The sequence below is a fragment of the Erinaceus europaeus genome, chromosome 7 (genome assembly GCF_950295315.1).
Source record: "Erinaceus europaeus chromosome 7, mEriEur2.1, whole genome shotgun sequence".
Taxonomy (NCBI): Eukaryota; Metazoa; Chordata; class Mammalia; order Eulipotyphla; family Erinaceidae; genus Erinaceus; species Erinaceus europaeus.
In genome coordinates this window covers 249,380-270,000 of record NC_080168.1, presented here as the reverse complement: position 1 = coordinate 270,000, position 20,621 = coordinate 249,380, and the positions used below count along the sequence as shown (strand labels likewise).

The following is a 20,621-nucleotide window of genomic DNA, read 5'->3' as shown; positions in this document are numbered from 1 at the left end:
GAATAAATGGATGGATGATGGATTGGTGGATAAATAGATGGGTGGATGGAGGATGGGTGGATGAATGGGTGAGTAGACGGATGGATGGATGAGTGGATGGGTATGTGGATAATGGATGGATGATGGATGGATGGATGGGTGGATGAATGGGTGAGTAGACGAATGGATGGGAATGGATAGACGGATGGATGGATGAGTGGATGGGTATGTGGATAATGGATGGATGAATGTGTGGAATGATGGGTGGATGGATGGGTACATGAATGGGTGGGTGGATAAATGGATGAGTGGATGGGTGATAGATGAATGGGTGGGTAGATGGATGGGTGAGTGGATGGAGGATGGATGGATGGATGGATGGATGGATGGATGGATGGATGGATGGATTGGTTGATGGGTAGGTGGATGGGTGGTAGACAGAGGATGGGTGGATTGGTGCAGGAGGCTGGCTGGCTGACGGATATGTGATGGGGTGGGGGTCCCGGTGCGGATACCTGAAGCAGGGCCCAGCCTGACTGTCCCTGTTTCTGAGGCTGCAGGAGCCAGCGGCACTACCTCAAGGGACACAGCCTGTCCTCACGGTCTCTGCACTCCGTCCTCCCGGGAGGCTGTGAGATAGCTCACCCAGCAGAGCACACACCTTCTGTGCCTGAGGCCCAACCTTCTGCGCCTCGTATCACCCAGGAGCACCATGGGTGGCTGTGTGGCACAGTGGTATCCTCTCTCCCCTCTCCATCTCCCTCTCCCTTTCTCTCTCTTTCAGAACAAAACTGAATAAATACATTGAATATATTGAAGTCAAAGGCAGAGAGGATGCTGACCCATGAGCCCAAACACACCAGGCCCTTGGCTCAGCCCCAGCGCCAAGGAGAATAAACCGTTTCTGAGCCAAAGTCCGGTTCCCAGAAACTCCCCGATGTGATGTCCCGTCTGTGTGCCCACCGCCCTTGAACCAGGTGCACCTGTCCTGCTCATCAAGGCAGACTCCACCTCTGTCTACCCTCTGCTGTCTGTCTACCCTCTCAGCACCTGGCACATCTCCACGTGACCGTCCTAAGGCCACCGGGCCAGGTCCCCCGCCCGGGGCATCCGCGGTTTCCCCAGAGAACTGGCCCCTCAGAGAACTTGGGAGTGAGCAGACCAGTCTGCCCTCCTGCTGTTGGATTCTTTCTCCTTTTCTCAGACTGAATCTTTCCCCGGGAGAGAGGTTACTGGGAGGGACACAGTGGATACAATATTCTGCCTGTCGTCCTCTAAGAAAGGCCGCAGCACTACAGGGCTTCTGGTAGCCTCACACCTCCACAACTCCGCTGTTCACTGACTGGCCGAGACGAGACCTGTGTCACAGTCTGCTCACTCTAAACCAAAGGTCTAAACCCAGAGCCGGTGGCTCAGAGCTTGCCTGTGTGTGATAGAAGACGTGTTTATGTCTGGCAACGCACAGAATAAATAAATGAGCAAAGGAAAAGCAAAGACACAGACACCTGCACGACTCTCCTGCCTGAGGCTCTGAGGTTCCAGGTTCAGTCCTCAGCACCACCACCAGCCAGAGCTCAGCAGGGCTCTGGGGTCTCTCTGTATCTTCCCTCTGTGCCTCTCATGAAAAGAAAACACCATAAAATAAAAGAAATCATTTTCTCAATACTTAAGTATGAGCAAAGAAAAGCCAGCCGCCCACCAGCCTGCTTTACTGGGTTGTCATCAAAGTCTGGGAAGCACAGAAAACGCCCCCTAGACTTTGCCAAGGACAGTGTCTCCCCTGCACCCCCACTCTGGCTCCTGCTATGCCCCCCGCCCACTCTCTGTGGCTACGCCACCCCGCTGTTCCTGCCTGCGGGAACGGCAAGCGGTCTTTTTACCAAAGGCCCCGAGAGGTGTCTGCGCTGGTCTGGGGCGTCAGTTCAACTCGGGCTGCGGAAGGGGGTGGAATTCTGGGAATTTAAATGCAGGTGCCGGTGCCGGCACCCTGGGTGCTGGTGCCCTGACAGGCAAGGAGCCCATCCTGCAGGTGGATTTGGGACCTGAATATTGGAAAGCAGCCGGGAACGAAATGGTGCTGGGCCAGGGGCAGAAACTACTGAGCCCTCGTGCACAGGGCCACCACGGTGCTGTGTCCACGTGCTTTCTGTGTCCCCAGAGCTGCCCGGCTTCCAGAGGAAAGGCCCCTTCCTCTGCTGCTCCAAGACGCTTGCAAGAACACTCACACGGTTCCCTGGGAGGACCATGCACAGCACCCAGGGGAAGCTAGCAAAGCAGTGGGGGCCTGCTGTGCTGCCCTCCCTGTATCTCTCTGTCCCTCTCCTGTCTCTTTCTATCTGACATTAAAGGGAAACAAAAGTCCTCTAGGGGGGCTGGAATCACATAGGCATGAAGCCCTGAAGCAGCAAAAGTAAAATAATAAAATAAAACAAAATGAAAGATGAAGAGAGGAGACGGGCCAAGGTGGCCATGGCAGGCCCTGGGTGCGTCTGCCAAATCTGTGTGGTGACAAGGGCAGAGATCTCTGATGGTGATGTTCAGCGTCTCTGCAGGGGGAACTGGCGGGTGGCAGTGGGGGTGGCTCTGCTCTGAGCCGCTGACGGCTGGGCATCTGAGTCCAGTCAGCTGTGGTGAGGAGGGTCTGGGGGCAGATCAGCGGGCACAGCCCAGGCCGTGCGTGGGGCCGTGCGTGGCCCAGAACCAACGCCAAGCCGGTGCTCAGAGCCAGGCCCTGCCACCTCTCTCTCTGTCTCTCTGTCTCTCTTGTTCCCCAGAAAGAAGGCAAACACCCAGTGTGGACTCTGGGGGCCCCACTACAGGGAGGTGAGCAGTGCAGGCCAGGAGGGAGGCCCAGTGGGTAGTGCACAGGACATGTAGGTGTGTGTGTGCGGGGGCTCAGTCCCAGCTCTGTCAGCAGGAGCCCAGAGCTGCTCTGTCAGATAAAAGCCAAAAATAAGATGAATCCGGGTGTTTGTGCACCTGGTTAAGCGCACGTATCACCAAGTGCAAGATCCCGGGTTCGAGCCCCAGCTCCCCAGCTGCAGAGAGGAAGATTCATGAACAGTGGGGCAGGGCTGCAGGTGTCTCTCTGCCTCTCCGACTCCCCTCCCCTTTCGGTCTCTCTAGGTCTTATTTAATAAAAAAAAATCAGAAAGAACAAAAAAATGTGGCCTTTGGGAGCAGTGGATTCCTAGTGCAGGCACCATGGAGCCTCTGCGGTAACCCTGGAGGCAAATAAGTAAATGAATGAATGAATGAATGAATGAATGAATGAATGAATGAATGAATAAAAGCAAAAGACACATGCAGGAGGAAAATGGTGCTCAGCTCTGAGGGGTGCAGGCTGTGGACGCATCACAGCAGAGGCAGCCCTGGGGGCGGGGACAGAGGCGCTGGACGGATGCGCCCGGGAAGCGGAGCCCTGCTCCCATCTGCCACCCCAAACAGACCTCCCAGCTGCCGCCCCGGGTCTGCATGTCACCTTCCCGAGCTCATCTGTACCCCATTAACTGCCATTGACTTAACAAGATTTATGCAAATGGCGCCCTGGGCTCCCCGGCTCCCACGGCAATCAAGTGATTATGTGTGTACAAGTCCCCCCGCCATGAAAGATTAATACGTGACAAGCACACATGTCACCCGCCGCCGGCTTTGTGTTCGGCTAGGCTGTTTCATCTCCTCGCGGGCGGCCGCGCTGATCTGATTAGCGCTGGGGGGGGGGGGGCTGAGGCCCGGGGCTCACAGAGGAGCCCTGAAGCACAACTGAGCAGAGGTGGGAAGCCCCAGGGGAGGGGACTCGTTTGGCCACAGAGTCGGCCGCTCACCCACCTGCCCCCACCCCGAGGCCCGAGTGGGGACCCCCAGGGAAGGACGTGGCAGCCCAGGACCCCCGGCAGGGAGGACACGGCCGCTGAGCACCCCCAAACAGTGGGCCCTCCTGGCTCTGGCCTTGCCCAGTGCTGGAAGGTAGCAGAAAGTTCTGGAAGGTGGCGGGTCTCTGCAGCTGGTATTGGGTTCCAGCCGGGGGCGTGCAGCCTGCAGCAGGACAGGGAGAGAAGCCCGCTGCCCGCCTCCCTCAGCTTCACCCCTGCAGAAAAAGCTCTTCACGTGTAAAATCAAGAATGAAGAAGCAGGGGACCCGGCTGAGTGCACCCGTCACCAGGCACAAGGACCTGAGTTTGAGCCCCCACTCCCCACCTGCAGGGGGAAGCTTTGTGAGTGGTGGGGCAAGGCTGCAGGTGTCCGTCTCTCTCCCTCTCCCTAGCTCCCCTTCCCTCTCAGTTTCTCTCTGTCACTATCCAAAAAATTGAATAAATAAAATAGAGTGACTTTAAAAAAATAAAAGAGGGCCAGGAAGCAGCACACTTGAATGAATGCACATATTAAAGGCCTGGGTTCCAGTCCCCAAGCTCTACCTGCAGGGGGAAAGCTTCACGAGCCGCAAAGCAGGGCTGCAGGTGTCTGTCTGTCTCTCTCGCTCTCTCTCTCCTCCTCCCCTCTCAATTTCTCTCTGTCCTGTCAGACATAAACAGAAAGAACAAAAAGGGGAAAGTGGCCGGCGGGATTCATAGTGCCGGCACCGAGCCCCAGTGACAACTCCCGTGACAATGAAAAAAACAACAGTCAGTCCAGAGTAGAAGGAGGCCCCGGTGCCACCCACACATGGACGTCAACAAAATAAGGACGCTGGGCTACCTGGGTAGCCGCAGAGCCAAGGACGGGTCGCCGTGTGCACAGCCCAGGGCCATGAGCAAACAGAAAGTGCAGGCTCGGCCCAGAGCCCAGGGGTCCCGGGGAGGGGGCTCCTCAGGGTACAGCCCCTGCCCAGGGACCTCATCAGCTGGCGACTGACCCATGGGGAGGGGGCCCAGGCCCCCCAGCCCCCCCAGGCTGGACACACACCGGCAAACACACACCCCTTGGCTTCCTGCCCCCACACCTGGGGACCCCCTGTCCACGGCCACGGCCCCTGAGACCAGCCCCCCCCCAGGGGTGCACGCCTGAGTCACGTCAGGGATCCAGCCGGGTGGGGGAGCCGGTCAGAGCCGGGCCGGGAGCGCCCATGTGAGGCCCCTCCGGGGTGACAGCTTGGACACGGCTCAGCTCCCTCGTTCTCCACCCGCCATCAGCCCCAATCACCGCAGAGACGGAGGGACACAGCTGAGCGAGGCAGAGCAAGAGAAGGCTCCATCACAGCCCCCCACCCCCGGCTGACGGGCAGCTGGGTCCCCACAGATGCGGGGGCGCCGTCCGCACCCCGGGGACCAAGCAGGGACAAGCCGGCACCGCCCACGTGGCCGCCCCCAGGCGGGTGGGCTCCACGCCGGGAGCGGCTGTGACCGTGGCAGCGGACGCAGGCACGGAAGAAGGTACTGCACAGCCTCCCCACCGCTCCTGGGGACCCCATCCCCTCGGGCTCTGGGCGAGGGCTCCCTCTGGGTGCTGGGCACGGGGTCACTGCCGGCTGGGGATGTAGACGCGGGCTCCCGGGGGAGCGGGTCCTGCCCCCCGTGTCACCAGAGGCCGTGCCCCCCAGTTGGCAGCGCCCTGCCCTTTGAGCTAAAGCCCCTTCCTGCAAAACGGGCGCCCGTGCGAACACAAGCGCGTCCACCCCCAGCTCCCGGGCGGGTGGACGGACGGACGGACGGACGGACGGCAGATCTGTCTAGATGTTCAAGGCCGGCCTGGGACGCAGCTCCCAGCCCTGCCCGCGGAACGGAGCGCGCTGGCAATCTCTCGGCTCCTCATCTCCGGGGCAGAACTGTCATTGTCACGTTCCCCATCCCCTCCGCTGCCTGGGCTGAGGGCATCACGTGGGCCGAGCCGGCCAGCCGGTACCTCGTCGGAGGAGCCCTGCGGGCCGGCGTCCAGCCCGCCCGCCGTAATGAGCGCGTTTAATTAAGGCCCGGCCGCCCTAATGGGGCCTGAGTGGAGGCCCGGCTTCAAAGCCGAGCTCTCATTAGCAAATTACACGAGCTCGCAGCTGACACGGGCCGCGGGCTAATTGCCTCGTGGCGGCGGCCGCCCGCCTCAGATGTCCCCGCGCGGAGTCAGGGCCGTGCGGCTGTGATCACAGGCCCCCGCCCGCTCGGATCCGAGCCCCCCCCCCCCCTCCCCGGCGCAGGTGGCCTTTGAAGGCGGCGGCGGGGCTCACGCACACGGCCGCTCGGCCGCGGACACTTGACGGCCGGCCGGCGCCCCTCCTTTTCCTAATGACCCCGCTGTAATCCGCACGCGGGAGCCGACACTAATTGAAGTCAAGTGAGTGACTCCACATCCATCAACACGGCAGACCAGACGGCAGGCAGACGGCGGAGGGAGGAGAGCTGTCCGCCACGCAGAGACGGGCCGGGGCCGGGGCCTACCTGCTTGATGGGGATGGCCCGGCCGCTGCCGATGCTGTCTGCCCGGCTGTCCAGCCCCTTCTTCTCCTTGTCGGGGTCACTCCCTTTCCGAGACTGCAAAGCAGAGACGGGGGTCAGCGTGGGGGACGGGACTCTGAACCCTCGGGGAGCACCCTGGGCCGGGGTGTGCACGGACAGACGGACGGACGTTCGCCTTCCGGGAACCATGGCTCGCTGCCCTCAGCCAGCCTCCTCAGAGAACAGTCTCTACTATTTTTCCCAGGGGAAAAAAAAATCCTTTAATATATATATATATATTTTTTTTTTTGAAGAATTTCAGATCCAATTACTGGAAGGCGAGGGAACGACCAGGAGGGTCACCGTCACCGGGCAGGAATGCAGGACCCGGGGCCGAGGTTTAGGGAGAAGGGGCTTCCGTCTGCTACGGGGGTGGGGGGGCAGGGAGGGTGGGTTCACCCCCTCAGAGCTGGATTGGGTACGAAGGGGCTTTGGGGGTACATGGAGGGCGGCTTCCGGCCCTGCTCTGAGGACAGCCTGGCTTTCTGTGTGGGCTGTGTCTGATAGAAAGTTTGGTGGGAGGGGAGGGCCTCGTCTGTCTTGCAGCCAGGCCTGAGGAGCCTGAGGATTCTGCCTTGAGCCCCTGATCCAGGGGGCAGGGTGGTGGGAGTGGGCAGGGCCGGAGTGGTTGGGGGCCAGGGCCTGGAGGCCAGGGGGCCGGGAACCTGGGTGGTTGGGAGTCAGGGGCGGAGGGTCGGGGGTCCAGGGGCCTAGGGGCTGGGGGGCTAGAAGCCAAGGTTTGAGGGTCGAGGGACGAGGGCCTGGGGGTGGGAGCCAAGGGAGGGGTGGGCGTCAAGGAGTCCAGGGTCTAGGGCTGGGGGGCTAGAAGGCCAGGGGCTGGGGACCTGGGGGGGTTGGGAGCCAGGGGTGGGGAGCCAGGGCGGCAGGGGGCAGGGGCCTGAGGGTCCGGGGGGAGCCGGGGCTGGGCTGAGCCGCGGCTGCCCCCGGAGACAGCGCGTGAGTACCAGCGCACAGTCATTTTCTGACAGATTTATTTTATTATGAGTGAGGGATCCAAGCCTCGTCCCCCTTAATAACTGCTGACAAGTGCCAACTTCACCCCATTACTTTTCAATGGGAACATTACTCACGCAATATTGGAAACGGAGAAACATTTTCACGCTCGTTTCAAATTGCAACTGATCTATGTTGCGGGGGGGGGGGGGCGGCCATGCCCGGGTTTGGGGGGCCGGGGATCCCGGGGACACGGGGCGGGCGCTTTGGGCGACCCTGGTGTGACGTGGGGTGGAGCACGTCCTGTCCTCGGGTGACCGAGCCCCCGCAGCCTTAAAGAGCTGGCGTGTGCGGACAGCCCGGCAGACGAGGACCGTGCGTGGGAACGGCCGGTGCGGCAAGCAGAGGGGAAGGTTCCGGAAGCCGCGGACGGCCAGCCGGCTGCGGGCAGGGGCGGGCGAGGGTTTCCCCCTGGGACGAGCCGGCGGGCGGCCCTGGCCCTGAGTTACGCCTCCGGCTCGGCTAACAGCAGAGCCACACCGGGCTCCTCAGATCCTGACGGCCGGGCTGAGACGGAGGTCTTGATTTCGGAATAAGCACGCCCGCCGCCTTCACGGCGGACAGCGATCGGGAAACCAACAGGCAGAGAGCCTCCGTGCCTCCAAGAATATTTGTGGATTTCTACACTTGCAAATCCATCTTCATTATTCTCTGTTAACCAGAATAATTAAGAAAACAAACACTGCGAAAAACAGCCTCTTCCTGGAGGCTGAACATCTGCGCCTGGCGATTTGGGGCGGGGGGTGGCAGGGGGGGACTCTGAGGCTGGCCCAGTTGGGGACAGGAGGCTGCGCCAGGTGCCCAGCCTGTGTGTCTGTCTGTCTGCACGTCCCCAGCAGCGGGCAGGGGCCTCAGCCCGGCCTCCTCTGCTCCGCGGCGGTGCAGTCAGTGGCTTAGTGACAACGCACAGACGGACACAGAGGCCACACATCAGAGTCCGGGCTCCGCGCGGCAGCCCAGGGTCAGGGCTCTGTGAAGTCCTCGCTCAAAGCCGGCCAGGGCCTGCCGCCCGGCGGGGCCGTGCGAATCCCCGCGGGAGCCGGGGGAGGTTACCCGGTGTGTCCTCCTCCCTCACGGAGACCTCCGGCGTCCCCGCGGGATGAAGGGGGACCCGGCGGCCACTCACAGCCCTGCGCCCCATCCACCGTGGGCCACCGAAGGCCTGAATCCGGCTCCCAGGTCCTACTGACCAGATTCAGGACAGCCCAGGCCAGGGGTCTCCCTACACAGCCCTGTCAGGGGGGCTCAGCCAGGCGGTTCAGTCAGGGGGGTCTGTCAGGGGCTCTGTCAGGGGGTTCTGTCGGGGGTCTGTCAGGGGCTCTGTCAGGGGGTTCTGTCGGGGGTCTGTCAGGGGTTCTGTCAGGGGGTTCTGTCGGGGGTCTGTGAGGGGTTCTGTCAGGGGCTCTGTCAGGGGTTCTGTCAGGGGTTCTGTCAGGGGCTCTGTCAGGGGCTCTGTCGGGGGCTCTGTCAGGGGGTTCTGTCGGGGGTCTGTGAGGGGTTCTGTCAGGGGGTTCTGTCGGGGGTCTGTGAGGGGTTCTGTCAGGGGCTCTGTCAGGGGGTTCTGTCGGGGGTCTGTGAGGGGTTCTGTCAGGGGGTTCTGTCAGGGGTCTATGAGGGGTTCTGTCAGGGGCTCTGTCAGGGGCTCTGTCAGGGGTTCTGTCAGGGGCTCTGTCACGGGCTCTGTCGGGGGCTCTGTCAGGGGCTCTGTCGGGGGTCTGTCGGGGGCTCTGTCAGGGGTTCTGTCAGGGGGTTCTGTCAGGGGTTCTGTCAGGGGCTCTGTCAGGGGCTCTGTCAGGGGGTTCTGTCGGGGGTCTGTGAGGGGTTCTGTCAGGGGGTTCTGTCAGGGGTCTATGAGGGGTTCTGTCAGGGGTTCTGTCAGGGGCTCTGTCAGGGGCTCTGTCAGGGGGTTCTGTCAGGGGTCTATAAGGGGTTCTGTCAGGGGCTCTGTCAGGGGGTTCTGTCGGGGGTCTGTCAGGGGTTCTGTCAGGGGCTCTGTCAGGGGTTCTGTCAGGGGCTCTGTCAGGGGTTCTGTCAGGGGCTCTGTCAGGGGCTCTGTCAGGGGGTTCTGTCGGGGGTCTGTGAGGGGTTCTGTCAGGGGGTTCTGTCAGGGGTCTATGAGGGGTTCTGTCAGGGGCTCTGTCAGGGGCTCTGTCAGGGGTTCTGTCAGGGGCTCTGTCAGGGGCTCTGTCGGGGGCTCTGTCGGGGGTTCTGTCAGGGGTTCTGTCAGGGGGTTCTGTCAGGGGCTCTGTCAGGGGCTCTGTCGGGGGTCTGTTGGGGGCTCTGTCAGGGGCTCTGTCAGGGGCTCTTTCGGGGGTTCTGTCAGGGGTTCTGTCAGGGGCTCTGTCAGGGGCTCTGTCGGGGCTCTGTCGGGCCTCTGTTGGGGGCTCTGTCAGGAGGTTCTGTCACGGGCTCTGTCAGGGGCTCTGTCAGGGGTTCTGTCAGGGGCTCTGTCACGGGCTCTGTCAGGGGCTCTGTCAGGGGCTCTGTCGGGGGTCTGTCGGGTTCTGTCGGGGGCTCTGTCAGGGGCTCTGTCAGGGGTGGAGGCCCTGAGGGAGGGCGGCTGGGGGAGCGGGGCTCCTCTCCCGGGAAGGTGCTGACACCTAGTGGGCTGGGCTGGCAGTGCTGCGTCCCTCAGAGCAGTGCCATCACCTCCTCCACTACCTCCCTCACCACCACTGTCTCTGACATCAGTTGGGCCTGTCCTCTCACAGGTTCTGAGAGGGGCTCTGTCAGGGGGGTCTGTCGGGGGCTCTGTGAGGGGGTTCTGTCGGGGGTTTGACATCAGTTGGGCCTGTCCTCTCACAGGCTGTCACCCATGTAGCTCCCTCCCCTCCCTGAATCCTGCTCTGCAGACCAGTCGGTGACCGTCTGGCCGCGAAAGGCTTTCCCTTCGCCTCCTGACAGACACAGGGGGGGGGGTCCCGAAGGGAACGGCTGCGGCCTTGAGGCATGAGGGGGTCTCCAGGGCAGGACAGCAGGGGCCTGTGGTCACGGGGGAGGCCCGGTGGCCTGCACTGTCCCCTTTCTGTCGGTTGCCCCTCTCTCCCTCCTATGTGAGCAGGTGGCCATAGGGCTGTGCCCTGGGCCCCTCTGAGCTGCAGGACACAGAAGCCCCCCCACGCCCTCGTGCCCCCCCATGAGGCCCCCATGCTCTCCCTTCCCAGGCCCACAGAAACCTATGGACTCTCGCTGGGCCCCTCCGGGCCACCATCACTGCCCACTGGCCACCAGGGCTGGAAGGAGAGGGCTGAGGGACACGCACTGACTCCCGGAGGCCAGGGGCCAGGGGAGGGGCGAGGGGATGCCCACCGGGACAGAGCGGAGGGGACGCGGCACTCACGGTGAAGAGGTTGGAACGCCGCTTGGACTGCTTGCGCACGGGAGTCGGGGTGCTGGCCGCAGGGGGCACGTCTATCCGCAGCTCCTTCTGGCTGGTGCTGGGCGTGGACGGCACGGAGGAGGAGTAGTCACTCAGGCTGCCGCCACCATTGCTGGTCTGCGAGGGGACGGACAGACGTCACCAGAGCCGGGCGGGCCGGTCACTCTCGTGGGCCCTGGGGGGACGAGGCCTCCCCGGTCAGGGCCCCTGGATGAGCCGGTCACCCTCCTGAGCCCCGGGTCACCATGGGTCCCGAGTGGATGGAGGGTCTCCCCCATGGACTGGTCACCCTCAGGGTTCTGAGGGAATGGTGGCATCTCTGGCCTGGCCGGCTCTGCCCTCATATAGCATAAGTGGTCTCCTTCCAGAACATTCCAGCTGTCAAGAGTAGCTTAGCCGAGTGACCGGCAAAAGACATCTCTGCCACTTAATGAAAAGGACATTAAGGACCAGGGGCTGAGAGACGGCAGCAGGACAGACGGGCCTTGCAATGGCCGTGGCCTGGTCTCGTGTCCTGGGAGAGAGGGACACTCAGGCACTGGGCTGTCTCTCCCCTCCTGTGAACTCCAAAGTCAGCCTGCTGGGGCGGTGCTGGCGCGCCTGGCTAAGCACACACTTCACGGGGCACGAGGACCTGGGTTCGAGCCCCCCCCCCCACCTGTGTGGGGGAGGTTTCATGAGTGGTGGAGCAGGGCCGTCTCTTCCCGTCCCTGATAAATTTCTCTGTTTTTATAAAAAGCAAACAAGAAAAGGAAACAGCCTCAGAGATAACCCAGGTAGCAAAAAAGAAAGGAGGGAAGGGGGGAGAGAGAGAGAGAATAATAAAATACACAAATGGAAGACTGTCCTTTGGTAAAGACTGCAGTGGGCTGGCCAGATAGCTCGGCCGGGAGGGGCCTGCTTTGCCCAGGTGAGAGTGTGGCCCCCACCGTCATTCTGCAGCTGGTTTGGATGCTGTGGGATCTCTGTCTGTCTACCAGGGCTCTGCTCAGCTCAGTCCTAGGGTGGTGCTAGGGACTGAACCTGGGACTCTGGAGCTTCAGGCAGGACCACCTTCTGCATTACTGTTCTGCTGCCTCCCCAGCCCTGTCTCTGTCTCTCTTTTAATTAAACATCTCGTTGTTTAAATCTCATTTATTCTATAGGACAGAGAAAGAAACTGAGAGGGGAGGGGAATAGAAAGAGATGTCAGGGCTGGGCAGCGGGTTAAGCGCACGTGGCAGAAGCGTGAAGATTGGTGCAAGTACCCAGCTCAAGCCCCGGCTCCCCACCTGCAGGGGAGTCGCTTCACAGGCGGTGAAGCAGGTCTGCAGGAGTCTGTCTTTCTCTCCCCCTCTCTCCATTTCTCTCTGTCCTATCCAACAACGACGACATCAACAACAACAATAACGATAACAACGATAAACAACAAGGGCAACAAAAGGGAAAAAATGACCTCCAGGAGCAGTGGATTCGTAGTGCAGGCACCGAGTCCCAGCAGTAACCCTGGAGGCCAAAGAAAAACAAACAAACAGAGAGAGAGAGAGAGAGAGAGAGATGCCTGCAGCCCTACCCCACCACTCATGAAGCTTCCCCCCTGCAGGCGGGGAGTGGGACCTTGAACCCTGTGCCCTGCGCACTTAGCCGGGCGCACCACCCACCCCCCGGCTGCCCCGTCTCCTTCTCCTTCTCCACCCGGATTGTGGGTGGGACTGTGCTCACTGGCGTCCCCCTTTTGCTCTAAAGATGCAGGTACGAGACAGACAGGGAGAGACGGCCCAGCTCCACGTGGGGCTGAGGGGCTGCCGGGCTCAGCCAGGTCCCGTGCAGGGACGGATGTGTCCTCTACCAGGTGCGCCCCCAGCCCGTCTCTCTCCGTCAGCACACCTACCAGGGCACATCTGTCACCAAGCACAAGGACCTGGGCTTGAGCCCCCTGTCCCCACCTGCAGGGGGAAGCTCCAGGGGTGAGGCAGGGCTGCAGAGGTCTCTCTCCCCCTCCACCTTCCCGTCTACCCAGTAAATAAACAGAACGTCCTGTTAGAAGTCAACCTGCAGTGGTGAGGCCTCCACAGGACTCAGGGCCGGTGGCCAGGGGTGCCCAGGGAGGGGTCAGATATGGAGCTGCGGGGAACCCAGGCCGGATGGCCGGCCACTGGCAAACTCCCACTGAGGGCCAGGGGCCTGCTGACCACCTGCCTGGGGGGGGAAGGTGGAGGCTGGGGACAGTCCAGCCAGGGCCATCTGCAAAGGGCACTAGGGACCAAAGGAGGACAGGAAGCGGAGGAACGTGCCCTTGGCCTCACCTGCTCTCTGGAACAAACCTCCCCACCCCCGGGCGCTCTCTGGACAGCCTGCCCCCTGCCCCCGACCCCCCAGTCCCCAACTTCATGGGCCCCCGGCCCCGCACACCTGGCTGATATGCAGGCTGGACACCTGGGCAGAGCAGACGGACGAGTGACTAGGTGAGCTGGGCAGAGACTTGCAGGGCCCAATGGACAGCTGCTGCTTCTTCCTCGTGGCCACGATCTTCTGGGCGACTGTGGACACAGGAGAGGTCCCGCTCAGTGTCCCTGCAGGGCGGGCAGCCGCTACTGACCACGGCCCCCACCCCCACTGCCTGCTGAACGTGAGGCCTTCACAGGCTGACCAGGTGACCAGGCCACTGAGGAGCCCACTGACCAGACCACTGAGGGGCCTGCTGACCAGACCACTGAGGGGCAGCTGACCAGACCACTGAGGGGCAGCTGATCAGACCACTGAGGGGCCTGCTGACCAGACCACTGAGGGGCCCGCTGACCAGACCACTGAGGAGCCTGCTGACCAGACCACTGAGGGGCCTGCTGACCAGACCACTGAGGGGCCTGCTGACCAGACCACTGAGGGGCCTGCTGACCAGACCACTGAGAGGCAGCTGACCAGACCACTGAGGGGCAGCTGACCAGACCACTGAGGGGCCCGCTGACCAGACCACTGAGGGGCAGCTGACCAGACCACTGAGGGGCCCACTGACCAGACCACTGAGGGGCAGCTGACCAGACCACTGAGGGGCCCGCTGACCAGACCACTGAGGGCCCCGCTGACCAGACCTGAAGGGCAGCTGACCAGACCACTGAGGAGCCCACTGACCAGACCACTGAGGGGCAGCTGACCAGACCACTGAGGGGCCCGCTGACCAGACCACTGAGGGCCCCGCTGACCAGACCTGAAGGGCAGCTGACCAGACCACTGAGGAGCCTGCTGACCAGACCACTGAGGGCCCCGCTGACCAGACCACTGAGGGTCCTGCTGACGAGACCACTGAGGGGCAGCTGACCAGACCACTGAGGGGCCCGCTGACCAGACCACTGAGGGCCCCGCTGACCAGACCTGAAGGGCAGCTGACCAGACCACTGAGGAGCCTGCTGACCAGACCACTGAGGGGCAGCTGACCAGACCACTGAGGGGCAGCTGACCAGACCACTGAGGGGCCTGCTGACCAGACCACTGAGGGGCCTGCCTACCAGACCACTGAGGGACAGCTGACCAGACCACTGAGGGGCCAAGACCTGGGTTCTAGTCCCCAGTCTCCAGCTGCAGGGGGGAAGCTGCACGAGCATGCAGCAGGGCTGCAGGTCTCTGTGTGTGTGTCTCCCTCCCTCTCTCCCCTCTCCTCTTTCCTTCTCTCTGTCTCTGTCTAATAATAAGAAAATCAAATGCTGAAAGAGAGAGACCAGCATCCCTGCTCCACCGCTCATGACGGTGAGGCTGGAGGCTTGGCACCGGGACACGTGGTAGCAGGAGTGCACGGCCAGGTGCCCGCCCCCAGCAGGTGTCTCCAGGGAGAGTCTGCGACGGCCCTGTGCCGGGTCTCCCAGGACGGCACGCGTGAGGAGGGCAGAGGGAACGAGAGGGAAAGAGCCCTGTGCAGAGGACGGCCGGAGCCCCACCTCTCCCTGGGGGCAGTAGGTGGCGTCCACGCTCCTGAGACCGCCCAGTCTGTGCAGAGCCCACACCTGACTCCACCCTGGCCGGGTGGCTCAGCTGCCCTGCTTTGTTCAGTTCAGATGCCGGGTCTGAGGATGTCGTTTTTCTCTCCAGCCACAAAGACAGGCCCACCCATCCACCGCTCCCCTGTTCTACCACTTCATCCCTCCGTCCCTCACTCCCCTCTGCAAACACAGGACGAAATTCGGGTGGGGTGGCTCAGTGGCATGGGACTGGCCTATGGTCCTGGCTTTGTGCTCCAACGCCCAGGGAGGAAGGGGGTGCCACCGTGCTGGATGGAGGTCATGGGTGAGGCCACCCAAAGGTGCCGACACCCTCCTGGCTTCAAGAACAGCCCCTTCGCGGCACCTTGGGGTAGGGGGTCCCGGCAGGACCCTCTAAATAACGGGGGCCGGCAGGGCCTGTGACCTTTCCAGGATCATGGAAAAGGTCCCGAGGCCTGGCCTGGATCTAAGTCACAGATCATTAGCTGTCTTCGTGATTGAGAAAGATTAGCGACGGATCACTTCTGTGCCCCTGCACGTGCGGCTGAGGGGGCAGACTTCAGGTGGGACTGTCCCGCCCTGGACTCCCAAAGCCCCGTGTTCCTGAGGCCGGGCAGGGGCGCAGGGGCAGGCTGGACTCTTGGTCAGGAGGCCTGGGTTCCATTCTCAACATCGCAGTTGCCGGAAGGCTCTCATCCTCTCTCTCCCATTAAGAAATAAAGCTTTTTATTTTATTTTTTTTAGTTACAGGGCTGGGTGAGGGTGCACCTGCTGAGTGCACCTGTTACTATGAGCAAGAACCTGGGTTCGAGCCCCTGGTCCCCACCTGCAGGGGGAAAGCTTCACAGTGGTGAAGCAGGGCTGCAGGTGTCTCTCTGTCTCCCCCCATCTCCTCTTCTCTCTCCATGTCTCTGTCCTGTCCAATAAAATGGGAAAAAGGCCACCAGGAGCGGTGGATGTGTAGTGCCGGCACCGAGACCCGGGGATAACCCTGGAGGCAAAATAAATTGATTGATTTAAAAGTAAATAAGTGAAGCTACATGCCCAGGAGGCGCTGTGGATGAGTGTCACAGTTCTCCAGATGAAAGAGCTAAGGACAGAGAAAACCACCCCAGAGGAACGGCAGGAAGAGCAGGGAGACAGCTGGGTGGGCAGAGCTCAGGACTTGCATGGCTGAGGTGTGACGGGACACGGGGCTGGGGATGTGAGTGGAGCCTACCGAGTTTAGAGCCGCTCGGGCCAGGTGAGGCTGGGGGGCCCATCTTCCCAGAGACAGCTCGGCCAGACAGACTGCTGAGCCGTCCCGTCCCGCCATCTTGTTACCTCCGGGGTCATGCTCTTATTATTTTTATCTTTAAATTATCTTTATTTATTTATTGGGTAGAGACGGCCAGAGACAGAGAGGGAGACGGACAGAGAGACACCTGCAGCCCTGCTCCTCTGCTTGTGAAGCTTGCCCTGCAGGTGGGGAGTGAGGACTCGAACCCGGGACCTCGCGGATGGTAACATGTGCACCAAACCAGGTGCACCACCACCCAGTTCCCCGGGCTACAGTTTTTAAAAATAAACCTTGTAATCCAGGTGAGAAAGACAGAACAGGGGTTCTGTGCCCCTGAGGCCCCAGGTTCAATCCCCAGGACCACCATCAGCCAGGGCTGAGCAGAGCTCTGGAGTTTGTCTCTCTCTCTCCCTCTCTCCCTCTCCCCCCCCCTCTCTCTCTCTCTCTCTCTCTATATATATATATATATATATATATCTTTCTCCATATATCTGTCATTAAATAAATAAACTAATTAATTAAATAAGAGACTTTCCTGCTTGAGGCTCTGAGTCCCCAGGTTCAATTCCCAGTACCACCATCAGCCAGAGCTGCGCAGAGCTCTGTCTCTCTGTCTATCTCTCTCTTTCTGTCTTTCTATCTCTCTCTGCCTCTCTATCTGTCTCTGTCTTGTTCATTCAAATGAATAAATCAAATATTAGCAGAAGCCTGAGCACCCAGGCCAGGCCCAGGCTGGGAAGCCAGACCCACGTCCGTCTCCCCTGTGAGGACTCCACACGGCCATGTTGTAATGGGGTCTGAGGTTCAGTGCTTGCCTGTGTTCCTTTCATCTCGTCGTATTAAAACAAATTCATCTTCATTTATGTCGCAATTACCTGTTAGGGCTGTTAATTTGCTGCAAATGAAGCTATTGTTTAATTGCTCCTATTAATCGGGGGATTAAATGCCGACGGCCATAAACAGTTACCTTCAAGACTGACAAAGTCACAGCCTGACATTCAGCCTGGGGCTGGGGGGGGGGGTCCCCGTGTCCAGGGCCTGGCTGTCCCCCAGAAGTGAGGGTCCTGAGTCGCCCCCCCAAAGACAGGCTGAGACAGACTGGCCTCGGCGGGGGGGGGGGGGGGGGCCCGGGCTCTGTCTCCCCTTCTGAGGTAACATCACGGTGCAACAGTGACCTTGTGGACACACAGCCGTCCTCACTCACGTCCCTAAAGCCAGGTCCCCGTGTGCAGCTGCCTGCCTGCTGGGCTGGGCTCAGAGGGTTACAGGATGCCCTGCCCGGCCACCTGGCGGTCACTTCTCTGCACAGGGTGCCGGCCGGGACCCAGAGCCTTGCGGTCAGTCCCCGGTTGGTGGGTCAGGGGCCCTGGGGCCAGGGTGTCTGTTCTGGGGTGGAGGGTGATGGGTCTGGGGTGCCCAGAGCTGGGGTTGTGTGTGTTCTGGGGTGTGGAGTGAGGGGCACCGGGTCTTGGGGGCTTGTTGTCTCCCCGAGGTGGGTGGCGACGGAGCCAGAGTAAAGGTCCCCATCTACGGAGCCCAGGGCTGGCCAAAGCCTGCTGGCACCAAGGCCAGGTCACTGGGACCGGAGCCCGGGCAGACAGACAGATGGACAGAGGACCAGATGGACAGCAGGAGGGGCAGCCCTGGCCTCAGGCTCCCAAGGGACAGCCCAGCTGGCCAGCCCCTCAGTCAGTCCCACTGCCCCCTGGTGGTCACCCCTGACCCTGGCCATCCCCTCAGTCAGTCCCACTGCCCCTGGTGGTCACCCCGACCCTGGCCATCCCCTCAGTCAGTCCCACTGCCCCTGGTGGTCACCCCTGACCCCGGCCAGCCCCTCAGTCAGTCCCACTGCCCCTGGTGGTCACCCCGACCCTGGCCATCCCCTCAGTCAGTCCCACTGCCCCTGGTGGCCACCCCTGACCCTGGCCAGGCCCTCAGTCAGTCCCACTGCCCCTGGTGGCCACCCCTGACCCTGGCCATCCCCTCAGTCAGTCCCACTGCCCCTGGTGGCCACCCCTGACCCCGGCCAGCCCCTCAGTCAGTCCCACTGCCCCTGGTGGTCACCCCGACCCTGGCCATCCCCTCAGTCAGTCCCACTGCCCCTGGTGGCCACCCCTGACCCTGGCCAGGCCCTCAGTCAGTCCCACTGCCCCTGGTGGCCACCCCTGACCCTGGCCATCCCCTCAGTCAGTCCCACTGCCCCTGGTGGTCACCCCGACCCTGGCTATCCCTGTCTGGCACCTGGTGGGGGATCAAAGACAGAAAATGAGAAAGAAACAGGAGAGACTGAGCCAGAAGGTGGCTTCTCCCCCAGAGAAGCTTCTGGTCGGCCGTGCATGTTGCATGGGGACACGGCCAGTCAGGTGCCCAGAGCCATATCCAAGGACATGTCCAGGTCCATGTGCAAAGCCATGTCCAGGGTCCTGTTCAGGGTCATGTCCAGGGTCATGTCCAGGGTCATGTCCAGGGCTGTATCCAGCCCCATGTCCAGGGTTGTGTCTGGGGTCCTGTCCAGGGATGTGTCCAGGCTCATGTCCAGGGCTGTATCCAGGCCAGTGTCCAGGGTCGTGTTCAGGCCCATGTCCAGGTTCATGTCTGGGGTCATGTCCAGGTTCATGTCCAGGGCCGTGTCCTGGCCTGTGTCCAGGGCCATGTCCAGACCAGTGTCCAGGGCCATGTCCAGGCTTGTGTCCAGGTCTGTGTCCAGGCTCATATCCAGGGCCATGTCCAGACCAGTGTCCAGGGTCGTGTCCAGGCTTGTGTCCTGGCCTGTTTCCAGGTCTGTGTCCAGGCTCATGTCCAGACCAGTGTCCAGGGTCATGTCCAGACCCATGTCCAGGGCCATGTCCAAGGTCACGCACGTCCAGAGCCGTGTCCAGGCCCATGGGATCAGCTGCCCCTCGCTTCTCGTAGATGCAAATCAGTCTCTCAGAGGCTGTTGGTCCCGGGAAATTGGCAGCAGATGTGGTGGCAGCCGGGATGGTAAGATGGATGGATGGTTCCACAGAGAGGGGACAGGCCTGTCCCTCCTCTCAGCCTCAGACCTTGGAGCCTCGGGCTGGCATGCGAGGGAGGGTAGGGAAGCTGAGAGATTCTTATTACTGCAGGCGAGAGTTTGGGGGGCGGAGAGAGACAGGGGGAGAGAGGGAGAGGGAGAGGGAGAGAGGGAGAGAGAGATGGAGAGAGAGGCTCCAGCACAGACCCACCCTCCATGGTGCTCCCACACGGCACAGGGACTCGACCCAGGGCCTCCTGCCTGGTTTAAGGCGTGCGCCCCACCAGCTGAGCTATCTCCCTTCTGCCACCAGGTGGCGGCACTAGAGGGCAACAGCTGGACAGCCTCAGCTGAAACAGATGAACAGGGGCTGTGCCCATTGCCGTGTGCAAGGACCCGGGTTCAAGATGCCTGCAGGGGGTAGCTTCAGGAGACAGAGCAGGGCTGCAGCTGTCTATCTCTCTTCCTTAAATTTCTTATTTCTGTGCGAGCAAGTAAAATATAAAAAATAATAAATAAAGCATTCAACCCAAGAAAAAGAGAAGATGCTAGCCTCCAAAATGGCAAGAGCCTGAAACCGAGCTGGTGAAACAAGCCCAGTTAAAGGGGCCACACATTTAAAGAGACTGAGAGACAGAGTGATGAGAAGATGGAGAGATGCAGGGCTAGAAGGGATGGGAAACGTGCCAGTCCCAGCACAGGACCAGGAGCCCAGGGGACCAGGGGACCAGGGGACCAGGGGACCAGGAGACCAGGAACCCAGGGGACCAGGGGACCAGGAGACTAGAAGACCAGGGGACCAGGGGACCAGGAGACCAGGAGCCCAGGGGACCAGGGGACCAGGAGATCAGGGAACCAGGGGACCAGGAGACCAAGAGACCAGGAGACCAGGGAACCAGGGGACCAGGAGACCAGGAGACCAGGGGACCAGGGGACCAGGGGACCAGGAGACTAGAAGACCAGGGGACCAGGGGACCAGGGGACCAGGAGACCAGGAGCCCAGGGGACCAGGGGACCAGGAGATCAGGGAACCAGGGGACCAGAAGACCACGAGACCAGGAGACCAGGGAACCAGGGGACCAGGAGACCAGGAGACCAGGAGCCCAGGGGACCAGGTGACCAGGTCCTGGCAGAGGCACCTGCAGACTGGCTTCTGTCGCCAGTCTCATTTGCTGGCTCTCTCTTTGGATGGAATCCGGAAGCTTTTGCACTCTCCCCATCTGTCACCAGTCCATTCCCCTCAGACAGCTGGGGAACTCTCCAGAAAAGGCACTGGCCCATCACTACAGAGGCTGTGTGCCCACTTGCAGACATAATCACCCTTCCAAGCATCTCCATAAAAAAGACATTTTCTCCCGAAAGCGGAGCAGGCAGGCAGCTCTGCAGGGACGGCAGAGGCCCCGCTTAATGAAGAGGATGTGTGGCCTGGCGGGGAGTGAGGGTGACAGGCTGAGGCTGAATTACAGACGCATTGTGCTACAATCAGAAGAAGGGGAGACCGCACATGAATCTCCACTTCAGTGGGGCTTGGCGCGTCCAGCACCCGCCAGGCTCTCCCACCGCCGTGAATTATTATGACTACACGGGCCTTGCCCCCCCACGG

At 61.3% G+C, this 20,621-nt stretch overlaps 1 protein-coding gene and 1 long non-coding RNA gene across 8 annotated transcripts in view; one reads left to right on the top strand and one right to left on the bottom strand.

Annotated features, from left to right (window-relative positions):
- Nucleotides 1-20,621, bottom strand: part of AGAP1 (ArfGAP with GTPase domain, ankyrin repeat and PH domain 1) — a 196,726-nt gene that overhangs the window by 126,867 nt on the left and 49,238 nt on the right. For 6 of the 7 annotated variants that reach the window (XM_060193540.1, XM_060193542.1, XM_060193546.1 and 3 more), the window contains 3 exons: nucleotides 13,186-13,313; nucleotides 10,756-10,911; nucleotides 6,345-6,437 (listed from right to left, as the gene is read on the bottom strand). In XM_060193540.1, the coding sequence (XP_060049523.1) occupies nucleotides 6,345-6,437; nucleotides 10,756-10,911; nucleotides 13,186-13,313 (377 nt within the window). The remainder of the gene's footprint in view (nucleotides 1-6,344; nucleotides 6,438-10,755; nucleotides 10,912-13,185; nucleotides 13,314-20,621) is intronic. The other variant, XM_060193545.1, reaches the window with a different exon arrangement.
- On the top strand, nucleotides 18,321-18,893 carry LOC132539360 (uncharacterized). Its single transcript, XR_009550591.1, has 3 exons — nucleotides 18,321-18,424; nucleotides 18,455-18,587; nucleotides 18,779-18,893. It is a non-coding gene; the product is annotated as an uncharacterized LOC132539360 (long non-coding RNA).